The sequence below is a fragment of the Heterodontus francisci genome, chromosome 7, assembly GCF_036365525.1.
Source record: "Heterodontus francisci isolate sHetFra1 chromosome 7, sHetFra1.hap1, whole genome shotgun sequence".
Lineage (NCBI taxonomy): Eukaryota > Metazoa > Chordata > Chondrichthyes > Heterodontiformes > Heterodontidae > Heterodontus > Heterodontus francisci.
In genome coordinates, this window is record NC_090377.1 from 88,966,756 (window position 1) to 88,991,484 (window position 24,729).

General features: G+C 44.5%; 1 protein-coding gene across 8 annotated transcripts in view; it reads left to right on the forward strand.

Moving 5' to 3' along the window:
* LOC137372132 (collagen alpha-1(III) chain-like) overlaps positions 1 to 24,729 on the forward strand; it is a 300,919-nt gene that overhangs the window by 129,386 nt on the left and 146,804 nt on the right. For all 8 annotated transcript variants that reach the window (XM_068035601.1, XM_068035603.1, XM_068035600.1 and 5 more), the window contains 2 exons: positions 3,171 to 3,224; positions 19,060 to 19,113. In XM_068035601.1, the coding sequence (XP_067891702.1) occupies positions 3,171 to 3,224; positions 19,060 to 19,113 (108 nt within the window). The remainder of the gene's footprint in view (positions 1 to 3,170; positions 3,225 to 19,059; positions 19,114 to 24,729) is intronic.

A 24,729-nucleotide genomic window follows, 5' to 3' on the forward strand; every position in this document is an offset into this window, starting at 1 on the left:
TTCTGTCTCCAGACTTATGTTATTTTCACGAGATCCCTCCCCATATCTTCCTAGTTTAAAGTCCCATTCACAGCCCAGTTTATACTTTCCACCAGGACACTGGACCCACTTAGGTTCAGGTGGAGCCCATACTAGCGGTATAGCTCCTTCTTGACCCAGCACTGGTGCCAGTGTCCAATGAAATGGAACTTCTCCTTCCCACACCAGTCTCTCACTCACACATTCACCTTCCTGATCTGGCTATTGCTATGCTAATTAGCACGCGGCTTGGGTAATAATCCCGAGATTACTACCTGGGAGGACCTGCTTTTTAAATCACCAGAAACAAATACTTATGTCTTCACCGAGTTGAACTAATTTCACATTTCATCAAATTAGGAGTGACTATCTCTTTTACTGCTGAACAAAGGTTTATACAGTCATTTATACAGTCATTGTGATTGTTTTCCATAAAAATGTGATGTTTGGAAAGAACTTGTATTTATATGATATCTTTGATGACTCCAGGATGTCCCAAAGCAATTCATAGCCAATTAAGTACTTTGGAAGTGTAATCACTGTTGTAATGTATGGAAAAATTACAGCCAAGTTACACATAGCAAGGTCTCGCAAACAGTAGTGAGATAAATAACCAAATAACGTTGTCCAGGACACTAGAAAACCACACTGCTCCATCCTCTGCTGTTCTTAGTATAGTGCAATGAGATTGTTCATGCCCACTTGAGAGAGCAGACAGGTTCTCAGTTTAACATCTCATCTGAAAGACACAGCAATCCCTAAGTCAGATTTTGTGATCAAGTCCCTAGAGTGGCGTTATGAGCCCACAACCTTCTAAGTCAGAGGCAAGAGTGCTATCTCTGAGCTAAGGTTGACATAATCTCAAGAAAAGCCATTTGACCTGTAAAGCCCAGTCCATTCACAGACGATATATAATGTACCTTAGTATTGATTCTACATCCTCCATTTAATCCTATGAGTGGTAATTCAGCTCCTTCTCAGTCCACCAAAGTTATTGGAGCAAAATTTTAGAATATTTAGCTACCCCACTTATCTCCACTGTACAATATCTGGTCCAGTTCCCACTGCAGAAACTCTTCCACCCTATATCCTATACTTCCTTTGAGAAATGTACGTGCTTTACAAGAAAAAAAATAACAGGATTCAGCAAATCTTCAATATGTGTGGGCTTAATACCTGATGTAAAAACAATCTTTATACACTTGGCTACAAATTGTGAATATTTTTCCACAATTACATGGGCTGGATTTTGTGGAGTAAGTGGGGCTTCGCACTCTAGGCTGAAAAGGCACAGGGAACTTCGTCTCGGCCTTTTCGCTACCCCAGGAGCAACCCTCCAATGTTCCGGACTCGATGTTTCCAGCGCTGGGAATGCCGTCCCGTTAAGGATGGGGATCCCACCTCCAAGAGCTGCCAGCCAATCACAGGGCCGGCAGCTCAGCAGTATCGGCAGCACCACGGGGAGTGGTGGCCACAGTCAGTACTGCAGAGGCCTTGGACTCAAGCCCAGCACTGGAAGCCCAGAACACAGGTAAGTGAGGCAGGGCCGCTGTGGCCTATCCTGAAGGTCCCGGCAAAGTGGGTGTGAGTGTGGATATGAAGTCCGGGGGGGTGGGGGTGGTCCATGAAGTTGTAGGTTTTGTCAGCAGGTGTCCTCCATGGGCCATACATTCCCCACAAAGGAGGAAACCCCCCCTGCCCCCCACCCAAGACAACAGGGAGGGGGCCTTGTAAAACAAGGCCCCCTCCCTGCATGGTGGAGACACCCCCCCCCCCCACCCCGAACCAGTAACAGTGGGAAAATGCCCTGAAGTGGTTGTTAGTAGGTCACTTAAGGGTCACAATTGACCTCTGGGTGGGAAGGCCGTCATTGGCCTATCTCACCCCCGGGAAAATCGCTTGGCAATGGGGCGGCGATGGGCCCTCTGACCCCCGCCACTTGTTGCAATTCTATGGGCCCCCACCCCCAATCGCCTCTGATCTTGTCTCAAAGGGGCCCATAAATTCCAGTCCTTGTCCACATACCAGGTTGTGCAGGAAAAGAAATCACCCAAGTGTTGTGATGTGAATACTTAATGCTGTTACATCAAATTCCTCTCCACTATTTTAACAGAAGCACTTATTCATTCTAAATAAATGGGCTGATGTAATGGAGAGAGCATTTTGATATGAATGTGCTAAGTGTTCGTACAATAATATTGCAGTAATTTCCAGACCCACATTTGATACTTTGATCAAAACAGTAAGCACTTTTGGACCTATAAATTTTTCATGATTGTGGTTATTAAAAAATGGGATAGTTAACAGGTTCAACAGAAATCAGAACTGGTTCATCTAGAAAGATACAGCACTGAAACAGGCCCTTTGGCCCACCAAGTCTGTGCTGACCAATAACCACCCATTTATACTAATCCTACATTAATCCCATATTCCCTACCACATCCCCACCATTCTCCTACCACCTACCTACACTAGGGGCAATTTACAATGGCCAATTTACCTATAAACTTGCAAGTCTTTGTCTGTGGGAGGAAACCAGAGCACCCGGCAGAAACCCACACGGTCACAGGGAGAACTTACAAATTCCACACAGGCTGTACCCAGAACTGAACCCGGGTGGCTGGAGCTGTGAGGCTGTGGTGCTAACCACTGCACCACTGTGCTGCCCTCAATCTAATGTAAGTTTAACAAAGATAAACTTTGCAAATATTATGTGAAGAAGAAAATATATATATAGTCCTTTTATTGCAGCAAAAAATTCATTATTTTTAATGTGTGTGATCATTATAAATTATCAGTGATGTAACAGATTTTTAAATATTTAAGTGTTTTACAAAGACCTTCTCAATTTAAAATAGTTTGCTATATGCAGTTATATTTTTCTGCTTGAAGAAGTGTGCGTAATGGTTTTTAGATAAGCAACATAATCGTGCTGTTATCAAAATGTTGATACTTTGCCTATAAAAATCATCAAAGTATATCCCAAATTGTTGTTGCTTATCTATATGGATCTAATTATTCAAGAAAATAGTTACAAGCTTTAAACTGAATTGTAAAATGTATTATAAATAACATTGCACACATACTTTTATTCAGAAAAGATATCAATCCTTTATGTTTTTGTAATATATGTAAATTTTGATTGCTCCTAGGGCCCTCAAGGTTACCCAGGTGCAATTGGTGAGAGTGGGCTACCTGGCTCCAGAGTGAGTATTTTAACAAAGATCTACAGCTAGTATTCTTGGTAGTGTCAAGGTGAAACTGGATATTATGTTTTCTTGTGAAATAACGGCTCAATTTACTACTGTTTTTATGATTGCAACCTTACCTTTTCCTTTTGAATTCAACTTATTTTGAAGTTTGAAATAAATATTTTCTTCATACTTATTACTATATTTTTCCTATCTAAGTGCTCCTGAAGATGATGTCCCTTAAAGATTTTTGGTTACATTTCTGAATTTTCTAATATTGCCTGAAACTACAGTATAAAGCTTTTTACAAAGCTTGTACCTGGGTGTGAGTAAATACCTTACATGTAAGAATTTTAAGTTTTTATAGCTTTGGAAGCGCATACCAAGAAAGAGCGGTGGGGCGGGGGGGGGGGGGAGGGGTTTGGGATTAAGGATGCCATTGTACCATAGATGCTATCAGAGACTGGTTTCTGTTTAAAGTGATGCAGTATCACTGGGTCAGACTCAATTCATATGCTGCTCAGTGAGGAGTAAACTCTTCATTTTATCTTCTAAAATAAAAGCAAAATACTGCGGATGCTGGAAATCTGAAATAAAAACAGAAAGTGCTGGAAATACTCAGAAGTTCTGGCAGCATCTGTGGATAGAGAAACAGAGTTAACTGGTGGAATCTTATAATTACCGCAGCATTCCAGACAGCAGGACCGGAAGTTTTCGTAACTTCCGCTCGTGCTGCAAATCCCGTTTCCCATGCGATTTTGTATTTAAATTAGCGAAGCGGCGCCGGGCACGGGGAACACGTGGGATCATGTGGTGGGGGCGGCTTTTCATTGGTGGAACCTGTCGTCACTGCCCCAAGCACCATGATCGCCACAGATATAAAACAGTCTGTGCTGCAGCCTCAAGGAGCAGTAGCCTTCCTTTCATGTAAGTAACTTCAGAATAACTTAGTTGAAGCTTTTGCTTAAAAATTTTTTCAGAATACACTGAATAGATACATTCCAATGAGAAAGAAAAATTCCAAGGGAGGACCCACCATCCGTGGTTACTAAAAAACTTAAAGATTGTATCAAACTTAAAGAAAAGGCATATAATTGTGCAAAGATGGGTGGCAGGTCAGAAGATTGGGCAGAATATAAAAAACAGCAAGGAATGACTAAAAGGTTAATAAGGAGGGAGAAATTAGAGTGCGAGAGAAAGCTAACCAGAAGTATAAAAACAGTAAGAGTTTCTATAGATATTTTTAAAAGAAAAAGTTAACAAAGTGAGCGTTGGTCCGATAGAAAGTGAGTCTGGGGAATTAATAAGGGAAAATAAGGAGATGGCAGATGAATTGAACAGGTATTTTGCATCTTCACCACAGAGGATACAAGTAACGTCCCAGAAATAGCTGTAAATTAGGAGATGGAAGGCAGGGAGGAATTCAAGAAAATTTTCAATCACCAGGGAAGTGGTACTGAGCAAATTGTTGGAACTGCGGGTTGACAAATTCTTGGGTCCTGATGAACTTCATCCTAGGTTCTTAAAAGAAGTGGTTACTGAGATAGTTGACGTGTTGGTTTTAATTTTCTAAAATTCCCTAGATTCGGGAAAGGTTCCATTAGATTGGAAAATAGCGAATGTAACTCCTTTATTCAAAAAGGGAGGGAGACAGAAAGCAGGTAACTACAGGCCAGTTAGCTTAACATCTGTCATAGGGAAAATGTTAGAAGCTATTATTAAAGATGTTGTAGCAGGGCATTTAGAAAAATTCAAGGTAATCAGGCAGAGTCAACATGGTTTTGTGAAAGGGAAATCATGTTTAACCAATTTATTGGAGTTCTTTGAAGAAGTAACAGGTGCTGTGGATAAAAGGATGGATGTACTGTATTTGGATTTCCAGAAGGCATTTGTTAAGGTGCCACATCAAAGGTTATTGCAGAAAATAAAAGCTCATGGTATAGAGGGTAACATATTTTGGCATGGATAGAAGATTGGCTAGCTAACAGGAAACATACAGTAGGCAGAAATTAGTCATTTTCTGGTTGGCAAGATATAATGAGTGGTGTGCCACAGGGATCAGTGCTGGGCCTCAACTTTTTACAATTTATATAAATGACTTGGATGAAGGGACAAAAGGTACGGTTGTTAAATTTGCTGATGACACAAAGATAGGTAGGAAAGTAACATGTGAAGAGAACATAAGGAAGCTAAAAAGGGATATAGATAGGTTAAGTGAGTGGGCAAAGATCTGGCAAATAGAGTGGGAAAATGAGAAATTGTCCATTTTGGCAGGAAGAATAAAAAAGAAGCATATTATTTAAATTGTGAGAGATTGCCGAGCTCTGAGGTACAGAGGGATCTGGTGTCCTAGTGCATGAATCGTAAAAGGTGAGTATGCAAGCACAGCAAGTAATCAGTAAAGCGAATAGAATGTTGCCGTTTATTGTGAGGGGAAGTGAATACAAAAAATAGGGAGGTTATGCTTCAGTTATACAGGGCATTGGTGAGATCACATCTGGAGTATTGTGTACAGTATTGGTCTCCTTATTTAAGGAAGGATATAAATGAGTTGGAAGCAGTTCAGAGAATGTTTACTAGACTAATACCTGGAATCAGGGGTTGTCTTATGAGGAAAGGTTGCACAGGCTTGGCTTGTATCTGCTGGAGTTTAGAAGAGTAAGAGGTGACTTGATTGAAACATATAAGATCCTGAGGGGTCTTGACAGGATTTGGAATGGATATTTCCCCTTGTGGGAGAATCTAGAACTATGGGTCACTATTTAAAAATAAGGGATCGCCCATTTAAGACAGATGAGGAGAAATTATTTCTCTCAGGGAGTTGTGAGTCTTTGGAACTCTCTTCCTCAAAAGGTAGTGGAAGCAGAGTCTTTGAATATTTTTAAGGCAGAGGCAGGTAGATTCTTGATAAGCAAGGGGGTGAAAGGTTATCGGAGATAGGTGGGAATGTGGAATTGAGGCTACAATCAGATCAGCCATGATCTTGTTGAATGGCGGAGCAGGTTCGAAAGGCCGCGTGGCCTACTCCTGCTCCTAATACATATGTTCATATGCCTCCCTTATTTTGTGAAAATCACCACCAGCTTCATATTATTTGCTTTCCCTACAGCCAAAGTGAATGACAATGGCAGCCAGCAAGCATTGTCCCCCGTCATGGTTCAGCAATGCCTCCCTGCAAGTTCTCCTCCAGACCATCAGGGAAAGGCAGGAGGTCCTCTTCCCTGCAGATGGAGTCAGAAGATCCTCCTGCCTCACGAAGGTGGTCTGGATGGAGGTAGCAGAAGAGGTCTCGAAACGTGGGGTATCTCTTAGAACATGGGTACAGTACCGCAAGTGCATCAATGACTTGCCCAGATCAGTGAGGGTAAGTGGTCCTGGTGAGGCTGCTCCATTGATTTCTTCCATGGCTCTGTGTCTTTAAGGCAGAGGTTACACAAGGAATGCAGTGGAATGTGTGAGCAGCCTTGGTGCCATCTACAAAATGATGAAGATTGGCATTGTTTATGCGATTGGATGTGTTGTGCTAAAACCAATGCAGAATGAGTGATGTTGATGCATGTATGCAATGGTTGTGATGCATCATTTGCTATTTCATTAAATCTGCACTGTCTGTTGCAGGAGACACGAAGCCACAACCAACGTGAGCGTGCTAAGATGGGAGGAGGGGTCCCTGACATCAGGCTGCTGACCAGGGCTGAGGAGGAGGCCTCAGAGATCGCGAGAGAGGAGGGAGGCCTCAGAGATCGCGAGAGAGGAGGGAGGCAGGGCAAGCGGAGATGGTGAGGCAGCAGCTACAAGGCATAAGCATTAATTGTTACCTCTGCTCTTGTAGCCATTGGTGGAAACTAAAGGAAATTGTGTGAACTCATGTGAAGCACATGCTTGAAGTGCCTCTGTTTGTGTCTCCACTGCAGGTACCCGCACTCGAGTAGCAGAACACTACGTGGCCCAAGAACCCTCCTCTGGGAAGGAAGAAGAAGCCAATGCCCCTGGGGGTGGGCGGGCGGGGGTCACAGTCACCTGCCTCTTCTTCTGCCAGCACAGATACTTCCACACAGTCCACGGGAGGTTTTAGATTAGAATTTTGGTCACAGTCAGGTGTGCACGACACTGACACATCCCAGCAGCTGAGGGAGCTTGTACCAGCTGGGCCTCCTGACAATCGGAGGACTGCCATGGACCAGGCCCCTGCTCAGCCCCACGCTCATGATGATCCTTTGTTTGTTGCTACAAGAAGTCTGCTGGATGTGCAGCAAAGCCATGTCGAAAATGCATGGTTTTGCACGTGCCATGGAGGAGTCCAGGCAGACCATGACGCTTGTCATGTCCCAGGCATTTGATCATATGGCTTCCTCAGTCAAGAGTTTGGCAAGCTCTGTGGCGAGTCTGATTGAGCACTCGAGGCATATGTGATCTGACCTGCATTCCATCACTGTTGCTGTGGGCTTCGTGCAGCAGAATCTAAGCGAGAGGGGGGTGAGAAACCTGGACCTCCCTCCAGGTGCTTCTTCCCCTCAGGAAGGCAGGCAGTGCCATTGTGCACACAGATGGAGGAAAAATGTTTGACAGCTGCCCCGGGGCCTTCCTCTCAGGACACCCCCAGGGTAAGTGGCATCTCATCCTCCCTCCTGACATTGACCCCCTTACCTCCAGCAGGTGAGCACATGGGGGATACTCAATTACCAGTGCTGCAGATCTCCAGTAGGATGGAATCATCAAGGCCCCGTTCCTCCAGAGGATGCCTGCCACAGTCATCCACAGTAACAGGGCAGCACACTGAACAGACTGCCTCCACCTCAGCTGCTAATGTCGGGGTAGCACCTAGACACATTGGGAGAAAAATGAAATTGAAGCAGTTTTGATCACTAAGGTGGCACAGATGCTGTACAAACTGTCATGATTGCAAAGATGTATTAAAACATTTTTATTTCTTGCCAATTTTGATCCACTTTCGGTAATGTTTTGCTTGGTTACAGATGGATACAAAAAATGTTTTTGGAGGCCTATGGCAGGAACACAATGATGTTTGCAGAGCATCTCAGGAAATGTCCAGTGTCCATATCACATTAGAATTTTAGCCTTCACTCTTCAATGATGGCTGCTTTCCTATTGATGATTAATAGCTTTTTACAATACTGTCATGCCTTACTTTTGTTTTCTACGATCATAACTTAATGTTGCTTGCTGTGGTGTGTAGTCGCATTCATCATAGCCCATGTATGATTTCAAATGCCAATCAGATGAAAGTGCAGCAACGCTACGTTAAGATTGCAGGGATGAATAAGACCTCATGCAAAAGGGAATTTCTGTGGGGAATTGTTATGTTTCTCTTCCCAACATTCACTGATGATGAAGCTTATTGTTGGCTGAAACATGCATAAATGAGGTTCTCCCTGATGTCTCTTGCATGTCTCTCCATGGTCCTCATATCAATGATGGCATTATTGTCATTGTTGTCCTCCTCCTCATCCTCCTCATAGTCATCCTCATCTGAGGAGGACTGGTGTTTCTCCTGTTCCTTTGCCTGCAGAATGTTGCCATGTCTAATTGCAAGGTTGTGCAAGGCACAGCAGATAACGATTATTCGTGACACCCTCTGTGGTACATACTGAAGGGCCCCTTCTGACCGGTCAAGGCAATGAAATCACATTTTCAGCATGCCAATGGTGTGTTCAATGATGGCTCTGGTGGATGTGTGAGCGACATTGTACCTCCCTTCAGCAGTGCTTAGGGGATGACGTTCTGGTGTCATCAACCATGTTCAAAGGGGGGTAACCCTTGTCACCCAGGATCCATCCGTCCACTTTGGCAGGTTCCTCGAAAACAGCTGGCAGCTGGGAGTTCCTCAAAATCTAGGAGTCATGACAGCTCCCTGGGAAACGTGCAGAAACATGCATAATTCTTCTCCTGTGGTCACAAACCAGTTGAACGTTTAAAGCCTTTGCGATTAAGAAAGACAGCAGGCTCGTCCCAGGGAGCTCAAATGGCCACATGAGTACATTCAATCACCCCTTGCAGTCTAGGGAAGCCAGTGATGGTGCCAAAAGCTGCAGACTTTGCTGCTTGGCTTTCCTCAGCTACGTAAGTAGATGACATCATTGGCACGTTGAAAAAGGGCATTGGTTACCTCTTTAATGCACCTGTGCGTCACAGACTGTAAGATACCACATATGTTGTCCATTGATCCCAGGTAGCAAAGAAATTGCATACAATAGTAATCTTGAGGGTAAGTGGCATTTGGTTCCCGACGAAAACCAGCAGCTCCATTGCAAGTTCCATCCTCATGCTTCACTGACATTGCCTCTCAGACATCTGAAGGTAATGTGTCCTTGTCCTGAGGATGCGATGTCACGCCAGCGCCAGTCTTCGAAAATACCTTTCCTGGATAGCTTCATTCTGAGCAGCCTCACCCTCTTGTGCTGCCAGTTGCTCCTGTTGAGGCATCATCTGTTGATCATCAAGATCCCTCCTCAGTATCTCCCTCTACAATTGTTTGTGTGTTAGAGGACAAATTGCATGTATGAGACTCATGTCTTTGCAGCTTTTCAATTGTTGAGATGAGAAGAGTGTTGTAAAAACTGTCCTCCTTCTGCCATTCAGCAGAACAATGAAGGTCATGAGCAGATCGCTGTTATGTGTTTTACATTTGCATGCAACAGCAGATCCCACCCACCATCACAACAAAAACAGGAAATGCTGGAATCACTCAGCAGGTCTGGCAGCATCTGTGGAAAGAGAAGCAGAGTTCGGAAGAAGGGTCACTGACCCGAAACGTTAACTCTGCTTCTCTTTCCACAGATGCTACCAGACCTGCTGAGTGATTCCAGCATTTCTTGTTTTTGTCCCACCCACCATCATTTGTCACCTCCCAATCAACTGGCATTCATTGATAGATCATATAGTTTGCATACTTCTTCCAGAAAATGTTGCATCTGTGATACCAGGCAAGTTTGCCCACTTTCCAACCTCCTCCTACCACCTTCCAGTCAGCACCCATCACCCTTGACCCACCCAACTTAACCTTCACCCTTCCCTCTGTGACCATAGAACTTCCCCCCCATTACTGTGGACCGGCTCATTATCAATTTATACATGTCATCGCTCTCCGTGTCTCTACTCCCGTCACCATCCAACTGACGGCTCTCACCTTTGGTCCTTCTACAATCCACCTTGATAGAGTTACAGATTCCCTATCCCCTTCCTATGATGACCTCAAATACCCAACCCTAAGTCTCAACCTTCACCCCTACCATATACAATTGCCCCCTGTGACTGTGACTGTACCTTCTGCCAGCCATTACCCTGATGTGGACACACAGGACTCCAATGATGACAGCGATCCTTCCTACTTTTAGGCCTCTCATGACCATCAGTTTTCTGACAGGAACACATCAATCCACCACCCCCTGCAACCATACACAGCCAGCCTCATTATCAAAATCAGCCACGACACACCCTAGACGCAGCCCTCCTCCCTCCCCTGCTCCCTCCCCTGCTCCTCTATGCACCGAAGACCCCACCTTGTCCTCCCCGACTACCCTCCCCTGCTGCTCCATGTAGTCCCTGGCAATGCTGTTGCTGCTGTACTCTGAGATGATTCACCATTGCTGGTGCCGAGCTGAAGCTGAGAGATTGTTTCCATTAGTCAGGGAATCTAGAATGCAGGGTCACAGTCTCAGGATAAAGGGCTGATCATTCAGGACTGAGATGAGGAGAAATTAATACACTCAAAGGGTTGTGAATCTTTGGAATTCTCTACCCCAGAGGGTTGTGGATGCTCCATCGTTGAATAGATTTGAGGCTAGGATAGACAGATTTTTGGTCTCGCAGGGAACCAAGGGATATGGGGAGCGGGCAGGAAAGTGGAGTTGAAGCCCAAGATCAGCCATGATCGTTTTGAATGGCGGAGCAGGCTCAATGAGCCATATGGTCTACTTCTGCTCCTATTTCTCGTGTTCTTGTGAGCCTGGAGGCAACCATCCATTCCAATGCTGGCGTTAGTTTAGCGGCTGAATGGAAGAGAGAAGACCACAGTCCTGAGACTCAACTGCACAACGCTGACTGTTGCATGCACGTTGAAACATTCGTGAACCGGGCGGCATGGGAATATCACTCGCCATTCACTTAATCTGGCAGATAGGACTAAATCGTAACTATACGTAGGGCAATGAATATTCATGGAATGTAAATAAATGCAAAGCTGCAATCTGCCACCGTGCTGGGCGAACCCTGGAACAAACCCGTCGCCGACTTAATTCCTGTAAAATATCCCGTCAGGAATCCAAAAAACACCTCCCGCCTAATTATATCACCTCGCACGCCACCAAATCCGCTGTGGCAGACTGCATAAAATTTCCACCAATGTTTCAGGTCTATGACTTGTGGGCCAGTTCTGATGAAAGGTCACAGACCTGATATGTTAACACGATTTCTCTCTCCACAGATGCTACCAGACCTACTGAGTTTTTATTTTTGCATTTTATTTATTTGGTTGAATTGATCCCTTGGGCCTCTTTGAGCTGTGGTTTTGCCTAGAGGATAGAGTTACACTGTACCTGGTGTGAAGTTAAATGATGCAGACCACAGCTGGAATTTTGTGAGGCAGCAGCCATCCTGCTGCCGGGGCCAAAAGCAGGGGGGTGATCCCGCTTTAGTGGGCAGCGGGGGCCAGGGCCACATTTTGTGCACAGCAGCCAATTAAGTGGCCGCCGCCAGGGCTGCCATCTCGATGAAGGATAGCAGCTGGCCCCCAAGAGCCGCCGGCCCAATTGCAGGGCCAGCAGCTCAGTAGCCTCAACAGTGCCACCACTAGCAGTGGCCACTGCTGGCACTGCACCTGCAGGATAGGGGCACATCAATGGCCATGCGCCTTCACAGTCAGGTAAGTGTGCTCTAGGGAGTGGTGTCGCTGCAGGTAGGCAGTGCCATTGCCACAGGGGTGCCATTGCCGCCAGGGGCCCCACTGTGAGCCAAAGAGTGTGTTTCAACTTTGTTGTTTCTGGTTCCCAGATGTTGGAAAGAATCACATTTAAACTTAGCCACAGTCATAGAGTCATCGAGTTATACATCACAGAAACTGGCCCTTCGGCCCATCGTGCTTGTGCTGGCCATATAGCACCCAACTATTCTAATCCCATATTCCTGCACTTGGCCTGTAGTCCTGTATGCTCTGGCATTTCAAGTGCTGATCTAAATACTTCTTAAATGTTGTGAGGGTTTCTGCCTCCACCACCTCTTCAGGCAGTGTGTTCCAGATTCCAACCACCCTCTAGGTGAAAAAATGTTTCTTCAAATCTCCCCTAAACCTCCTGCCCCTTACCCTAAATCTATGCCCTCTGGTTCTTAACCCCTCCGCTAAGGGAAAAATTTTCCTCCTATCTAACCTATCAATGCCCCTCATAATCTTGTACACCTCAATCATGTCCCCCCTCAGCCTTCTCTGCTCCAAGGAAAACAACCCTACCCTTTTCAGTCTCTCTTCATAGCTGAAATCATAAGAACTAGGAGCAGGAGTAGGCCGTCCGGCCCCTCAAGCCTGTTACGCCATTCAATAAGATAATGGCTGATCTTTTCATGGACTCAGATCCACTTACCCGCGCTCCCACTGTATCTCTTAATTCCTTTATTGTTCAAAAAGATATCTACCTTAGCTTTAAAGACGTTTACTGAAGAAGCGTCAACTACTTCACTGGGCAAGGAATTCCATAGATTAACAACCCTCTGGGTGAAGAAGTTCCTTCTTAATTCAGTCCTAAATCTGCTCCCTCTAATCTTGAGGCTATGCCCTCTTGTCCTAGCTTCACCTGCCAGTGGAAACATCCTCTCTACTTGGATCTTATCTATTCCCTTCATAATTTTATATGTTTCTATAAGATCCCCCCTCATTCTTCTGAACTCCAATGAATATAATCCCAATCTACTCAGTCTCTCCTCATAAGCCAACCCCCTCAACTCCGGAATCAACCTAGTGAACCTCCTCTGCACCCTCTCCAGTGCCAGTATATCCTTTCTCAAGTAAGGAGACCAAAACTGCACACAGTACTCCAGGTGCGGCCTCACCAGTACCTTATACAGCTGCAACATAACGTCTCTGCTTTTAAACTCAATCCCTTTAGCAATGAAGGACAAAATTCCATTTGCCTTCCTAATTACTTGCTGTACCTGCAGACCAACCTTCTGCGATTCATGCACAAGGACACCCAGGTCCTCCTGCATAGCAGCATGCTGCAACGTTTTACCATTCAAGTAATAATCCTTTTTACTGTTATTCCTACTGAAATGAATGACTTCACATTTATTAACATTGTATTCCATCTGTCAGACCTTTGCCCACTCACTCAATGTATCTATGTTCCTCTGCAAAGTTTCACAGTCATCTGCACACTTTGCTCTGCCACTCATCTTAGTGTCATCTGCAAACTTTGACACCCTACACGTGGTCCCCAACTCCAAATCATCTATATAAATTGTAAATAATTGCGGTCCCAACACCGATCCCTGAGGCACACCACTAGTGACTGATTGCCAGCCAGAATAGCACTCCTTTATCTCCACTCTCTGCTTCCTGTTAGTCAACCAATCCTCTATCCATGCTAATACTTTACCCCTAACGCCATGCATCCTTATCTTATGCAGCAGCCTCTTGTGCGGCACCTTGTCGAAGGCCTTTTGGAAATCCAGGTACACCACATCCACTGGGTCCCCATTGTCCACCTTGCTCGTAATGTCATCATAGAATTCCAAAAGATTTGTCAAGCATGACCTGCCCTTCATGAACCCATGCTGCGTCTGCCCAACGGGACAATTTCTATCGAGATGCCCTGCTATTTCTTCCTTGATAATAGACTCAAGCATCTTCCCCACTACAGAGGTTAAGCTAACCGGTTTATAATTCCCCATCTTTTGTCTACCTCCCTTTTTAAACAGTGGCGTCACATCTGCTGTTTTCCAATCAGCTGGGACTACCCCAGAGTCCAGTGAATTTTGGAAAATTACCGTCAGTGCACCTGCTATTTCTCCCGCCATCTCTTTTAGTACCCTGGGATGCATTCCATCAGGGCCAGGAGACTTATCAATCCTTAGCTCCATTAGCTTGCCCAACACTACCTCTTCCGTAATAATGATTGTTTCCAGGTCCTCACCTACGTTCGTCTCTTTGTCAATTACTGGCATGTTATTAATGTCCTCCACTGTGAAGACTGATACAAAATACCTGTTCAAAGCCTCGGCCATTTCATCATATCCCATAACTAAATTCCCCTTCTCATCCTCTAAAGGACCAACGTTTACTTTAGCCACTCTTTTTCGTTTTATATATTTATAGAAACTTTTGCGATCTGTCTTTATATTCTGTGCTAGTTTTTTCTCATGTTCTATCTTACTTTTCTTTATAGCTCTTTTTGTAGCTTTCTGTTGACCTTTAAAGTTGTCCCAATCTTCTAGTTTCATGCTGCTTTTGGCCACTTTGTATGCCTTCTCTTTCAATTTGATAGCCTCCCTTATTTCCTTAGACACCCATGGCAGATTACCCCTTTTCTTCCAGTCCTTCCTTTCCCCTGGAATATACTTTTGCTGAGCACTTTGAAAAATTGCTTTGAAAGTCCTCCACTGCTCGTCAACTGTCCCACCATAAAATCTTTGTTTCCAGTCCACTTTAGCCAAGTCCTCCCTCATTCTTTTGTAGTCCCCCTTGTTCAAGCACAGGACCCTGGTATTGGATTTTATCTTCACACTCTCCATCTGTATTCTAAATTCAACCATACTGTGATCACTCCTTCCAAGAGGATCCCTAACTATGAGATCATTAATTATTCCTGTCTCATTACACAGGACTAGATCTAGGATAGCTTGCTCCCTCGTCGGTTCCATTACATACTGTTCAAGAAAACTATCACGGATACACTCAACGAATTCCTCCTCAAGGCTACCCTGACTGAGCTGGTTCGACCAATCTACATGTAGATTAAAATCCCCCATGATAATTGCCGTACCATTTTTACAGACATTAGTTATTTCTTTGTTTATTGCCCGCCCCAATGTGATGTTATTATTTGGTAGCCTATAGACTACGCCTATCAATGACTTTTTCTTCTTAGAGTTTCTAATTTCCACCCAAATGGATTCAACCTCATTCTCCAGCCCAGGCAACATCCTGGTGAATCTCCTCTGCACCCTCTCCAGTGCAATCACATCCTTCCTATAGTGTGGTGACCGGAACTGTCCACAGTACTCCAGCTGTGGCCTAACTAGCATTTTAAATAGCTCCATCGTAATCTCCCTGCTGTTATATTCTATGCCTCGGCTAATAAAGGCAAGTATCCCACATGCCTTCCTAACCACCTTATCTACCTGTGCTGCTGCCTTCAGTGATCTATGGACAAGTACACCAAAGTCCTTCTGACTTGCGGTACTTCTTAGGGTCCTACCATCCACTGTGTATTCTCTTGCCTTGTTAGTCCTCCCAAAATGCATTCCCTCACACTTTTCAGGATTAAATTCCATTTGCCACTGCTCCGCCCATCTTACTAGCGCATCTATATCGCCCTGTAATCTAAGGACTTCCTCCTCACTATTTACAACACCACCAATTTTCATGTCATCTGCGAACTTACTGATCATACCTCCTATATTCACGTCTAAATCATTAATGTAAACTTGGAAAAGGTTTGTTTATTTCAACACCATGATTGTGCTGTAGAACCTGGTTGAACTTGTTTTACATACAACATGGCTCCCCAGTGTAGCCCTGAATGAGGCCCCCCACTGGAACACTTACACATAACAACTAGTTCCTAGCTAATTAGTTCCTAACACTTTACAGATAGTATAATAATATATACATATATAACAGAGTGCCTGAAAAGGAGGACCCCACCCACCAGAGGCTGCCAGGTTTCACTGGATGGTCTCCCAACGCAGCGGAAGGCCCTCCCCCCCAACAGTTTGTAACATGCTAGCAGAGGCAGGAAGTGGCCCTTAATTGGCCATTTAAGTGGCTCAATTGGGCTCTGGATGGGCAGGCTGTCTGCCATCATTCCTGCCACTGACAAAATGGCAGTGGGAAGACAAAAGGCATGTCACCCGCTGCCTTCTCACACCATTTTGCCAGCCTTTCCATCTCCTAGCCCATCCCCAAAGTGCTGGTAAAGTCCAGCCCCATGACTGAGGAGTCCAGATCGGAACATAGCAGGAATATGCCATTTAACCCCTCTAGCCTGTTCTACCATTCAATGAGATCCTGGCTGATCTGTGGCCTAACTCCATATACCCCCCTTGCCCCACATCCCTTAATACCTTTGGATAACAAAAATCAATCTCGGATGTAAAATTTACAATTGATAAAGCGTCAGTTTTCATTTGTGGAAAAGAGTTTCAAACATCTATCATCCTCTGTGTGTTGAAGTGTTTCCTAATATCACTCCGGAAAGGTCTGGCTCTAATTTTTAGTCCATGTCCCCAGTCCTAGATTTCCCAACTTGTGGAAATAGTTTCTCTCTATCTACCCTATCTGTTCCCCTTAATATCTCCTCTTACCCTTCTAAATTCCAGGGAATACAACTCTAGTTTGTGCCTCGGAGCCAAGGTATCATTCTGACAAATATGCGCTGCATTCCCTCCAAGTCAATATATTCTTGCTAATCTGTGGTGCCCAGAATTGCTCATAGTACTCCAGGTGTGGTCTCATAATGGGCTGGTATTTTCTTGGGGGGGGGGGGGGGGTCACAAAACTGTCAGTAATTTGAAGCAAAACCAGATCCCATAACCACTGCATCTATGCTATAAACTTTTGGTGGCATTATCTTTTATATAATAGGACTCCCAAAACTGCACGTAGCACTCGGATTGTGGCCTAACTAATATTTTGTACAAGTTTGCCATTTTTACTCTTTATTCTTGTACTAAATGCACCTATTTATAAAACCAAAATATTGTTGGGGTTTTTGTAAATGGCTTTATTTATCTGCATATCCCTTTTTGGGAAATTAAGTATTTGAGCCCCTAATTATCTATGTTCATTCACACCCTTCAGAATATTCCTATTGTGTGTTTACTCCAATTCCTTGTTTTCCTTCCCAAAATGTAATACCTCACATTATCCACGTTAAGTTGTATCTATCACCTGTTTGCTGATTCCATTCACTGGTATATACCTTCCCGAATCTTTTGCAGTCCTTCTTGCCATTTGCCAAGCCCCCTATTTTTTGAATCATCAACAAATTCCAAGTCAACATGCTATATACCCAAGTCCAAATTATCAACATATTCTGAGAACAAAAGTGGACCCAGTACTGATTCCTCAGGTAAACCACTTCTAACACCTCTCTAATCTGAGAAATAACCTGATAATGCAATTGGAGCAGCATAAGAGGCAAGGGCTCTCTGTTTGATGGTATTCATTTGGCAGGAAAATTGACTTTTTAAAAATATTAGAACAATATCCAGTATAGGAGTGTAATGAAAATTCAGTATTTTTCAATTGTACTCAAAAGGACTGATTTTACAAAATTGCACTTGCCTCATCTGCAGGAAGAAAACATTGAGATACTGTTGATGCATTTCCTGGAATTTTCTGACTATGTTAAATGGATGGAAATTTTTGGGGAGTTTAACCCAGCATGTGAGGCTCCAAACCATTTCACCATCATTTTATCAAATTAATCCTATGATCTATTGGAGTTCAGATAAATGTCAGATAACTTTTATGTTTGCTGTTGTTATGTTCATCTTTAAAATTAAATATTACCTAAGTGCAAAGATGTTACTTCACAGAATGAGCACTTCTGTTTTCATTGCTATTGCCTACCCACAAATCCTGCTCAAAGAAAGTACTTCTTACTGTACTGTTTCTAGAAACAAATTGTTATTCAATGAGTTCCCTTTTAATCTTATTTTGTGTAATTTTAACAGTGTTGCTTCCGAGACTAATGATTCTATGGGCTGAATTTTATCAGTAGGGAAGACATCCCGCCTCCGGGACCGAAAGCAGGAGCCAGCCCGGCGACGGCACTCTGGGGTAGCATTTGCCCAGTGGCAACCAATTAACAGGCCACCACCAGGACCGCCATCCAATTGAGGATGGCGGTCCACCTCCCAGCTCAATCAGAGGGCCAGCAGCTCGGCAGCCTCAGCAGTCCCACCATTAGCAGTGACCAGTACTGAGGCTGCCAGACAAAGAAGAGGGTACCTCCATGCTGAGGCACCCTTGATGATAAGGCAAGTCTTTAAGCTGGGCCAGGCAGGCAGGTCCCGGCACTGGGAATGGGGTGGCATATTTCAGCGGTGGTACCTTAACCGTGAGGGTGGACATTGCTGCCGAGGGTTTCCTCCTTGGGTCAAGGCGGCCATTAAGGATGCTCCCCCCCACAAGGGAACCCACTGGGAGGCTGTCAAGGTTTACCTGGTGGGTCTACCTGGTGGGTTTCCCACACAGCGGCAACCCCACCCAATACATGTAAAATGCCACAGGGCCAGGATATGGCCCTTAATAGGGGCTCGGTGGGTGCCTGTGCTGTTGAGGTTCCCACCACTGGTAAAATGCTGTCTCCAAAGGGTTGGTAAAATCCAGCCCTATGTCTTTGACATTCTGTACACTTTGAATTTTTGGGGTAGTATCTATGTCGTAAATATAGAAATATAGATCACACGAAGAAGTTGGGGTATTTTCTGTGCACCAATCTCCCATATCGTGCAGCAACTTTATTGGAACACCATCATCTCCAGCTTTCCTTCTTTTATATATACTTTTAGCATGCTGTACCTCTGATCGCATGGATTTCTGAGCTGGTATTAAATATGAAGTACCAGTGCATCAATCCTGATAAAAATCTGAGTAGCATTTTTTTCATTGCAGGGTCAACCAGGTCCTCTTGGCAGAATGGGTCCACCTGGATCACCTGGAAAAGATGTAAGAACCTCCTTATTCACCCAATTCTTCAATTTTTGTTGACAATTATTGTTTCTAATGGATGAATCACATCCAACCCCAAAGCAGTGTGAACTACCCAAATTGAGGTACTAGTAATTGAACTCATCCATTTCAGTTCACTTTGTGTTCATACTTTGCTCAGTATTTGCAAAATATTCGACAGGAAGTTTACCTACAATCATTTAGAAAATATGTGGTGACATTTGTCATTTATGTCTCAGTTCATACCATAAGATGTCATGTTTAGCTCACTTATAATTCGACATAACCCAATTTGATTAATATGTAATGAATGAACCTACAGTTTTGCTACAAGCAAGAGGTAAGCACTGACTAAAATGATCATGACCACTGTTTGGCTTTTCAGGAAAACCTTAAATTATGAAATGTTGTTCCTAAAACAATTGGTAAAAACATCCTGAAATCCCATATAATAGTAATGAAACTTGACTTGATCAATGACTTTAATGTGTAGCTGTAATACTCATTTAACTCTTACCAAACCTTACAATATTAAATACTGAACAAGACATGATTAATTCTGTTGATCTCTGCTCATGTTGCCATTTATATCTGGGTCAGTAAATATCAATGTATGTGTTATAATAGCTGGAATTTAACGCCCCCCGCCCTTGGGAGCGGACTAAGAGGTGGTGGGTGGGGGGTGGGGGGGGGGATGCCGGTGCCGGGGGTGCCATGCCAGTTGCCTACCCATCCCCACTGCTATTTTACCAATGGCGTGGGAGGTGGTAAATGGCCTACCCAACCCAGGTCAACTGAGATCCTTAAATGGTCAATTAATTGCCACTTAAGCGCCTCTTCCCACTGCCGCTGGTAGTTTACCAATGGCGGATGAGCACTTCAGCACCTGTGGAGGCCGCCTAGTAATACCTGGGGGCCTCCTTGCGGGCGGGGTTGCGGTGATGGGTGAATGGGATTTGGTGCAAGTTTAGACGCAGGCAGAAGAGTTTTGGATGGCCTCAAATTTATGGAGGATAGAACGTGGGAGACCAGCCAGGAGTGCTTCGGAATAGTCAAGTCTGGAGGTAACAAAGACATGAATGAGGATGTTATGGACAGATGGTAATGGGTGTGGGTGGTTCCCACTGTTCACCTCCCAACTGACCGCAATTGTGTTTTGTTAAAATGATGTTTAGCTCCTGAGTGTCTTTAGCGTTAAATAAACAAATGACAGGTTTTCTCACAAGTAAAAGAAGATAACTATTTACTTTTAAACAAATCCCAAAATGATTGCAACCTCACTCCCACACACATTCATCCACACATACATTCACAAAAATAGATAGAGAGAAAAGAATAAGAGGTAGATTAAGGTCCTAAGTGAGGTAAGTGTTCATGGTTCACAGAAGATTATTGAGTTCTTCTCGGGAGGAAGAGTCTTTTTTAAAAAGTTGCAGGCCGGATAATTCACAGTCTTGAACTTTCAGAGGTATTGTCGAGCCCAAAGCTGGTGGTGTGCAGTTTGTTACCTTCACAGATGTTTACTCTCAAAGTCACTTTGTGATGTCTCTGCTGTGGTGGTCAGCAGGATTCTTCTGTTGCCTGCTGGATCCTTCTCACAGGATTTCTGTGATGGGTTGGCTTGATTTCCTCTCTCTCTCTCTCTCTCTCTCTCTCTCCAGAGAGCTACCTTTTTAAGATCAAAATCTATAACATTGGAGTTTCTGTTAGGAGTCATAGAAACATGGAAAATAGGAGAAGGAGTAGGCCATTCGGCCCTTCGAGCCTGCTCCGCTATTCATTATGATCATGGCTGATCATCCAACTCAGTAACCTGTTCCCGCTTTCGCCCCATACCCTTTTGATCCCTTTAAACCCAAGAGCTACATCTAACTCCTTCTTGAAAACATACAATGTTTTGGCCTCAACTACTTTTTGTGGTAATGAATTCCACAGGTTCACCACTCTCTGGGTGAAGAAATTTCTCCTCATCTCAGTCCTGAAAGGTTTACCCCATATCCTTAGACTATGACCCCTGGTTCTGGACTCCCCTACCATTGGGAACATCCTTCCTGCATCTACCCTGTCAAGTCCTGTTAGAATTTTATAGGTTTCTATGAGATCCCCCCGTACTCTTCTGAACTCCAGTGAATATAAGCTCAACCGACTCAATCTCTCCTCCTACGTCAGTTCCGCCATCCCAGGAATCAGTCTGGTAAACCTTCGCTGCACTCCCTCTATCGCAAGAACATCCTTCCGCAGATAAGGAGACCAAGACTGCACACAATATTCCAGGTGTGGTCTCACCAAGGCCCTGTATAATTGCAGCAAGACATCCCTGCTCCTGTACTCGAATCCTCTCACTATGAAGGCCAACGTACCATTTGCCTTTTTAACCGCCTGTTGCACCTGCATGCTTACCTTCAGCGACTGGTGTACGAGAACACCCAGGTCTCGCTGCATATTCCTCTCTCTCAGTTTATAGCCGTTCAGATAATAATCTGCTTTCCTGTTTTTGCTACCAAAGTGTATAACCTCACATTTATCCACATTATACTGCATCTGACATGCATTTGCCCACTCACTCAACTTGTCTAACTCACTCTGAAGTCTCTCTGCAGCCTCCTCACAACTCACCCTCCCACCCAGTTTTGTGTCATCTGCAAATTTGGAAATATTACATTTGGTTCCCTCATCTAAATCATTAATATATATTGTGAATAGCTGGGGTCCGAGCACTGATCCCTGCAGTACCCCACTAGTCACTGCCTGCCATTCGGAAAAAGACCCATTTATCCCTACCCTTTGTTTCCTGTCTGCCAACCAATCTTCTATCCATCGCAATACACTACCCCCAATCCCATGTGCTTTAATTTTACATGCTAACCTCTTATGTGGGACTTTGTCGAAAGCCTTCTGAAAGTCCAAATAAACCACATCCACTGGCTCCCCCTCATCAACTCTACTAGTTACATCCACGAAGAATTCTTGTAGATATGTCAAGCATGATTTCCATTTCGTAAATCCATGCTGACTCTGCCCGATTCTACCATTGTTCTCTCAGTGCTCTGCTATGAAATCTTTGATAATGGACTCTAGAATGTTCCCCACTACCGACGTCAGGCTGACTGGTCTATAATTCCCTTCTTTCTCTCTATCTTCCTTTTTAAATAGTGTTACATTAGCTACCCTCCAATCTGTAGGAACTGTTCCAGAGACAAGAGAATCTTGGAAGATGACCACCAATGCATCCACTATTTCTAGGGCCGCTTCCTTAAGTACTCTGGGATGCATACCATCAGGCCCTGGAGATTTATTGGCCTTCAATCCCATCAATTTCCCCAACACCATTTCTCTACTAATACTGATTTCCTTCAGTTCCTCTCTCTCACTAAGCCCTGTGTTCCCCAGCATTTCTGGTATGATATTTGTGTCCTCCTTTATGAAGACACAACAAAAGTATGCATTTAGTTGGTCAGTCATTTCTTTGTTCCCCATAATAAATTCCCCTGTTTCTGACTGTAAGGGACCTACATTTGTCTTCACCAATCTTTTTCTCTTCACATACATATAGAAACTTTTACAGTCAGTTTTTATGTTCCCTGCAAGCTTGCTCTCGTACTCTATTTTCCCCTTCTTAATCAATCCCTTGATCTTCCTTTGCTGAATTCTAAACTGCTCCCAATCCTCAGGTCTGTTGTTTTTTCTGGTAAATTTATATGCCTCTTCCTTGGATCTAGTGCTATCTCTAATTTCCCTTGTAAGCCATGGTTTGGCTACCTTTCCCATTTTACTTTTGTGCCAGACAGGGATAAACAATTGTTGCAGTTCATCCATGTGCTCTTTGAATGTTTGCCATTGCCTATCTACTGACATCCCTTTCTGTAATGTTTCCCAATCGTCATAGCCAACCCGTGCCTCATACCTTCGTAGTTTCCTTTACTAAGAGTCAGGACCCTAGTCTCAGAATCAACTCCGTCACTCTCCAATAATATAAAAGCAAAATACTGCGGATGCTGGAAATCTGAGATAAAAACAAGAAATGCTGGAACCACTCAGCAGGTCTGGCAGCATCTGTGAAAAGAGAAGCAGAGTTAACGTTTCGGGTCAGTGACCCTTCTTCGGAACTGACAAATATTAGAAAAGTCACAGGTTATAAGCAAGTGAGGTGGGGGTGGGGCAAGAGATAACAAAGGAGGTCTAGATTGGACCAGGCCACATAGCTGACCAAAAGGTCACGGAGCAAACGCTACAATATGTTAATGGTGTGTTGAAAGACAAAGCATTAGTGCAGATTAGGTGTTAATATACTGAATATTGAACAGCAGCAAGTGCAAACCTGAAAAAAAACAGTGGGTAAGCAAACTGAACAAACTAAGATGAAATGAAATAAATGCAAAAAAAAGATTGTCAAAAATGTAAAAAAGAATGTAAAAAAAAAGGAAGAAAAATAACTAAAAATGAAAGTAAAATGGGTGGCTGTCATGCTCTGAAATTATTGAACTCAATGTTCAGTACGGCAGGCTGTAGTGTGCCTAATCGGTAGATGAGATGCTGTTCCTTGAGCTTGCGTTGATGTTCACTGGAACACTGCAGCAATCCCAGGACAGAGATGTGAGCATGAGAGCAGGGGGGAGTGTTGAAATGGCAAGCAACCGGAAGCTCAGGGTCCTGCTTGCGGACTGAGCGGAGATGTTCCGCAAAGCGGTCACCCAGTCTGCGCTTGGTCTCCCCAATGTAGAGGAGACCACACTGTGAGCAGCGAATACAGTATACTACATTGAAAGAAGTACAAGTAAATCGCTGCTTCACCTGAAAGGAGTGTTTGGGGCCTGGGATAGTGAGGAGAGAGGAGGTAAATGGGCAGGTATTACACCTCCTACGATTGCAGGGGAAGGTGCCATGGGACAGGGACGAGGTGGTGGGGGTAATGGAGGAGTGGACCAGGGTGTCGCAGAGGGAACGATCCCTTCGGAATGCTGACAGGGGAAGGGAGGGGAAGATGCGACTGGTAGTGGCATCACGCTGGAGGTGGCGGAAATGGCGCCAAATCCAAATCCTTTGGATATGGAGGCTGATGGGGTGAAAAGTGAGGACAAGGGGAACCCTGTCACGGTTCTGGGAGGGAGGGGATGGGGTGAGGGTAGAGGTGCGGGGAATGGGCCGGACACGGTTGAGGGCCCTGTCAACCACAGTGGGGGGGAAAAGGAAGTCATATCAGAAGCACCGTCATGGAAGGTAGCATCATCAGAGCAGATGCGTCGGAGACGGAGAAACTGGGAGAATGGAATGGCACTACCACTACCAGTCGCATCTTCCCCTCCCTTCCCCTGTCAGCATTCCGAAGGGATCATTCCCTCTGCGACACCCTGGTCCACTCCTCCATTACCCCCACCACCTCGTCCCCGTCCCATGGCACCTTCCCCTGCAATCGTAGGAGGTGTAATACCTGCCCATTTACCTCCTCTCTCCTCACTATCCCAGGCCCCAAACACTCCTTTCAGGTGAAGCAGCGATTTACTTGTACTTCTTTCAATGTAGTATACTGTATTCGCTGCTCACAGTGTGGTCTCCTCTACATTGGAGAGACCAAGCGCAGACTGGGTGACCGCTCTGCGGAACATCTCCGCTCAG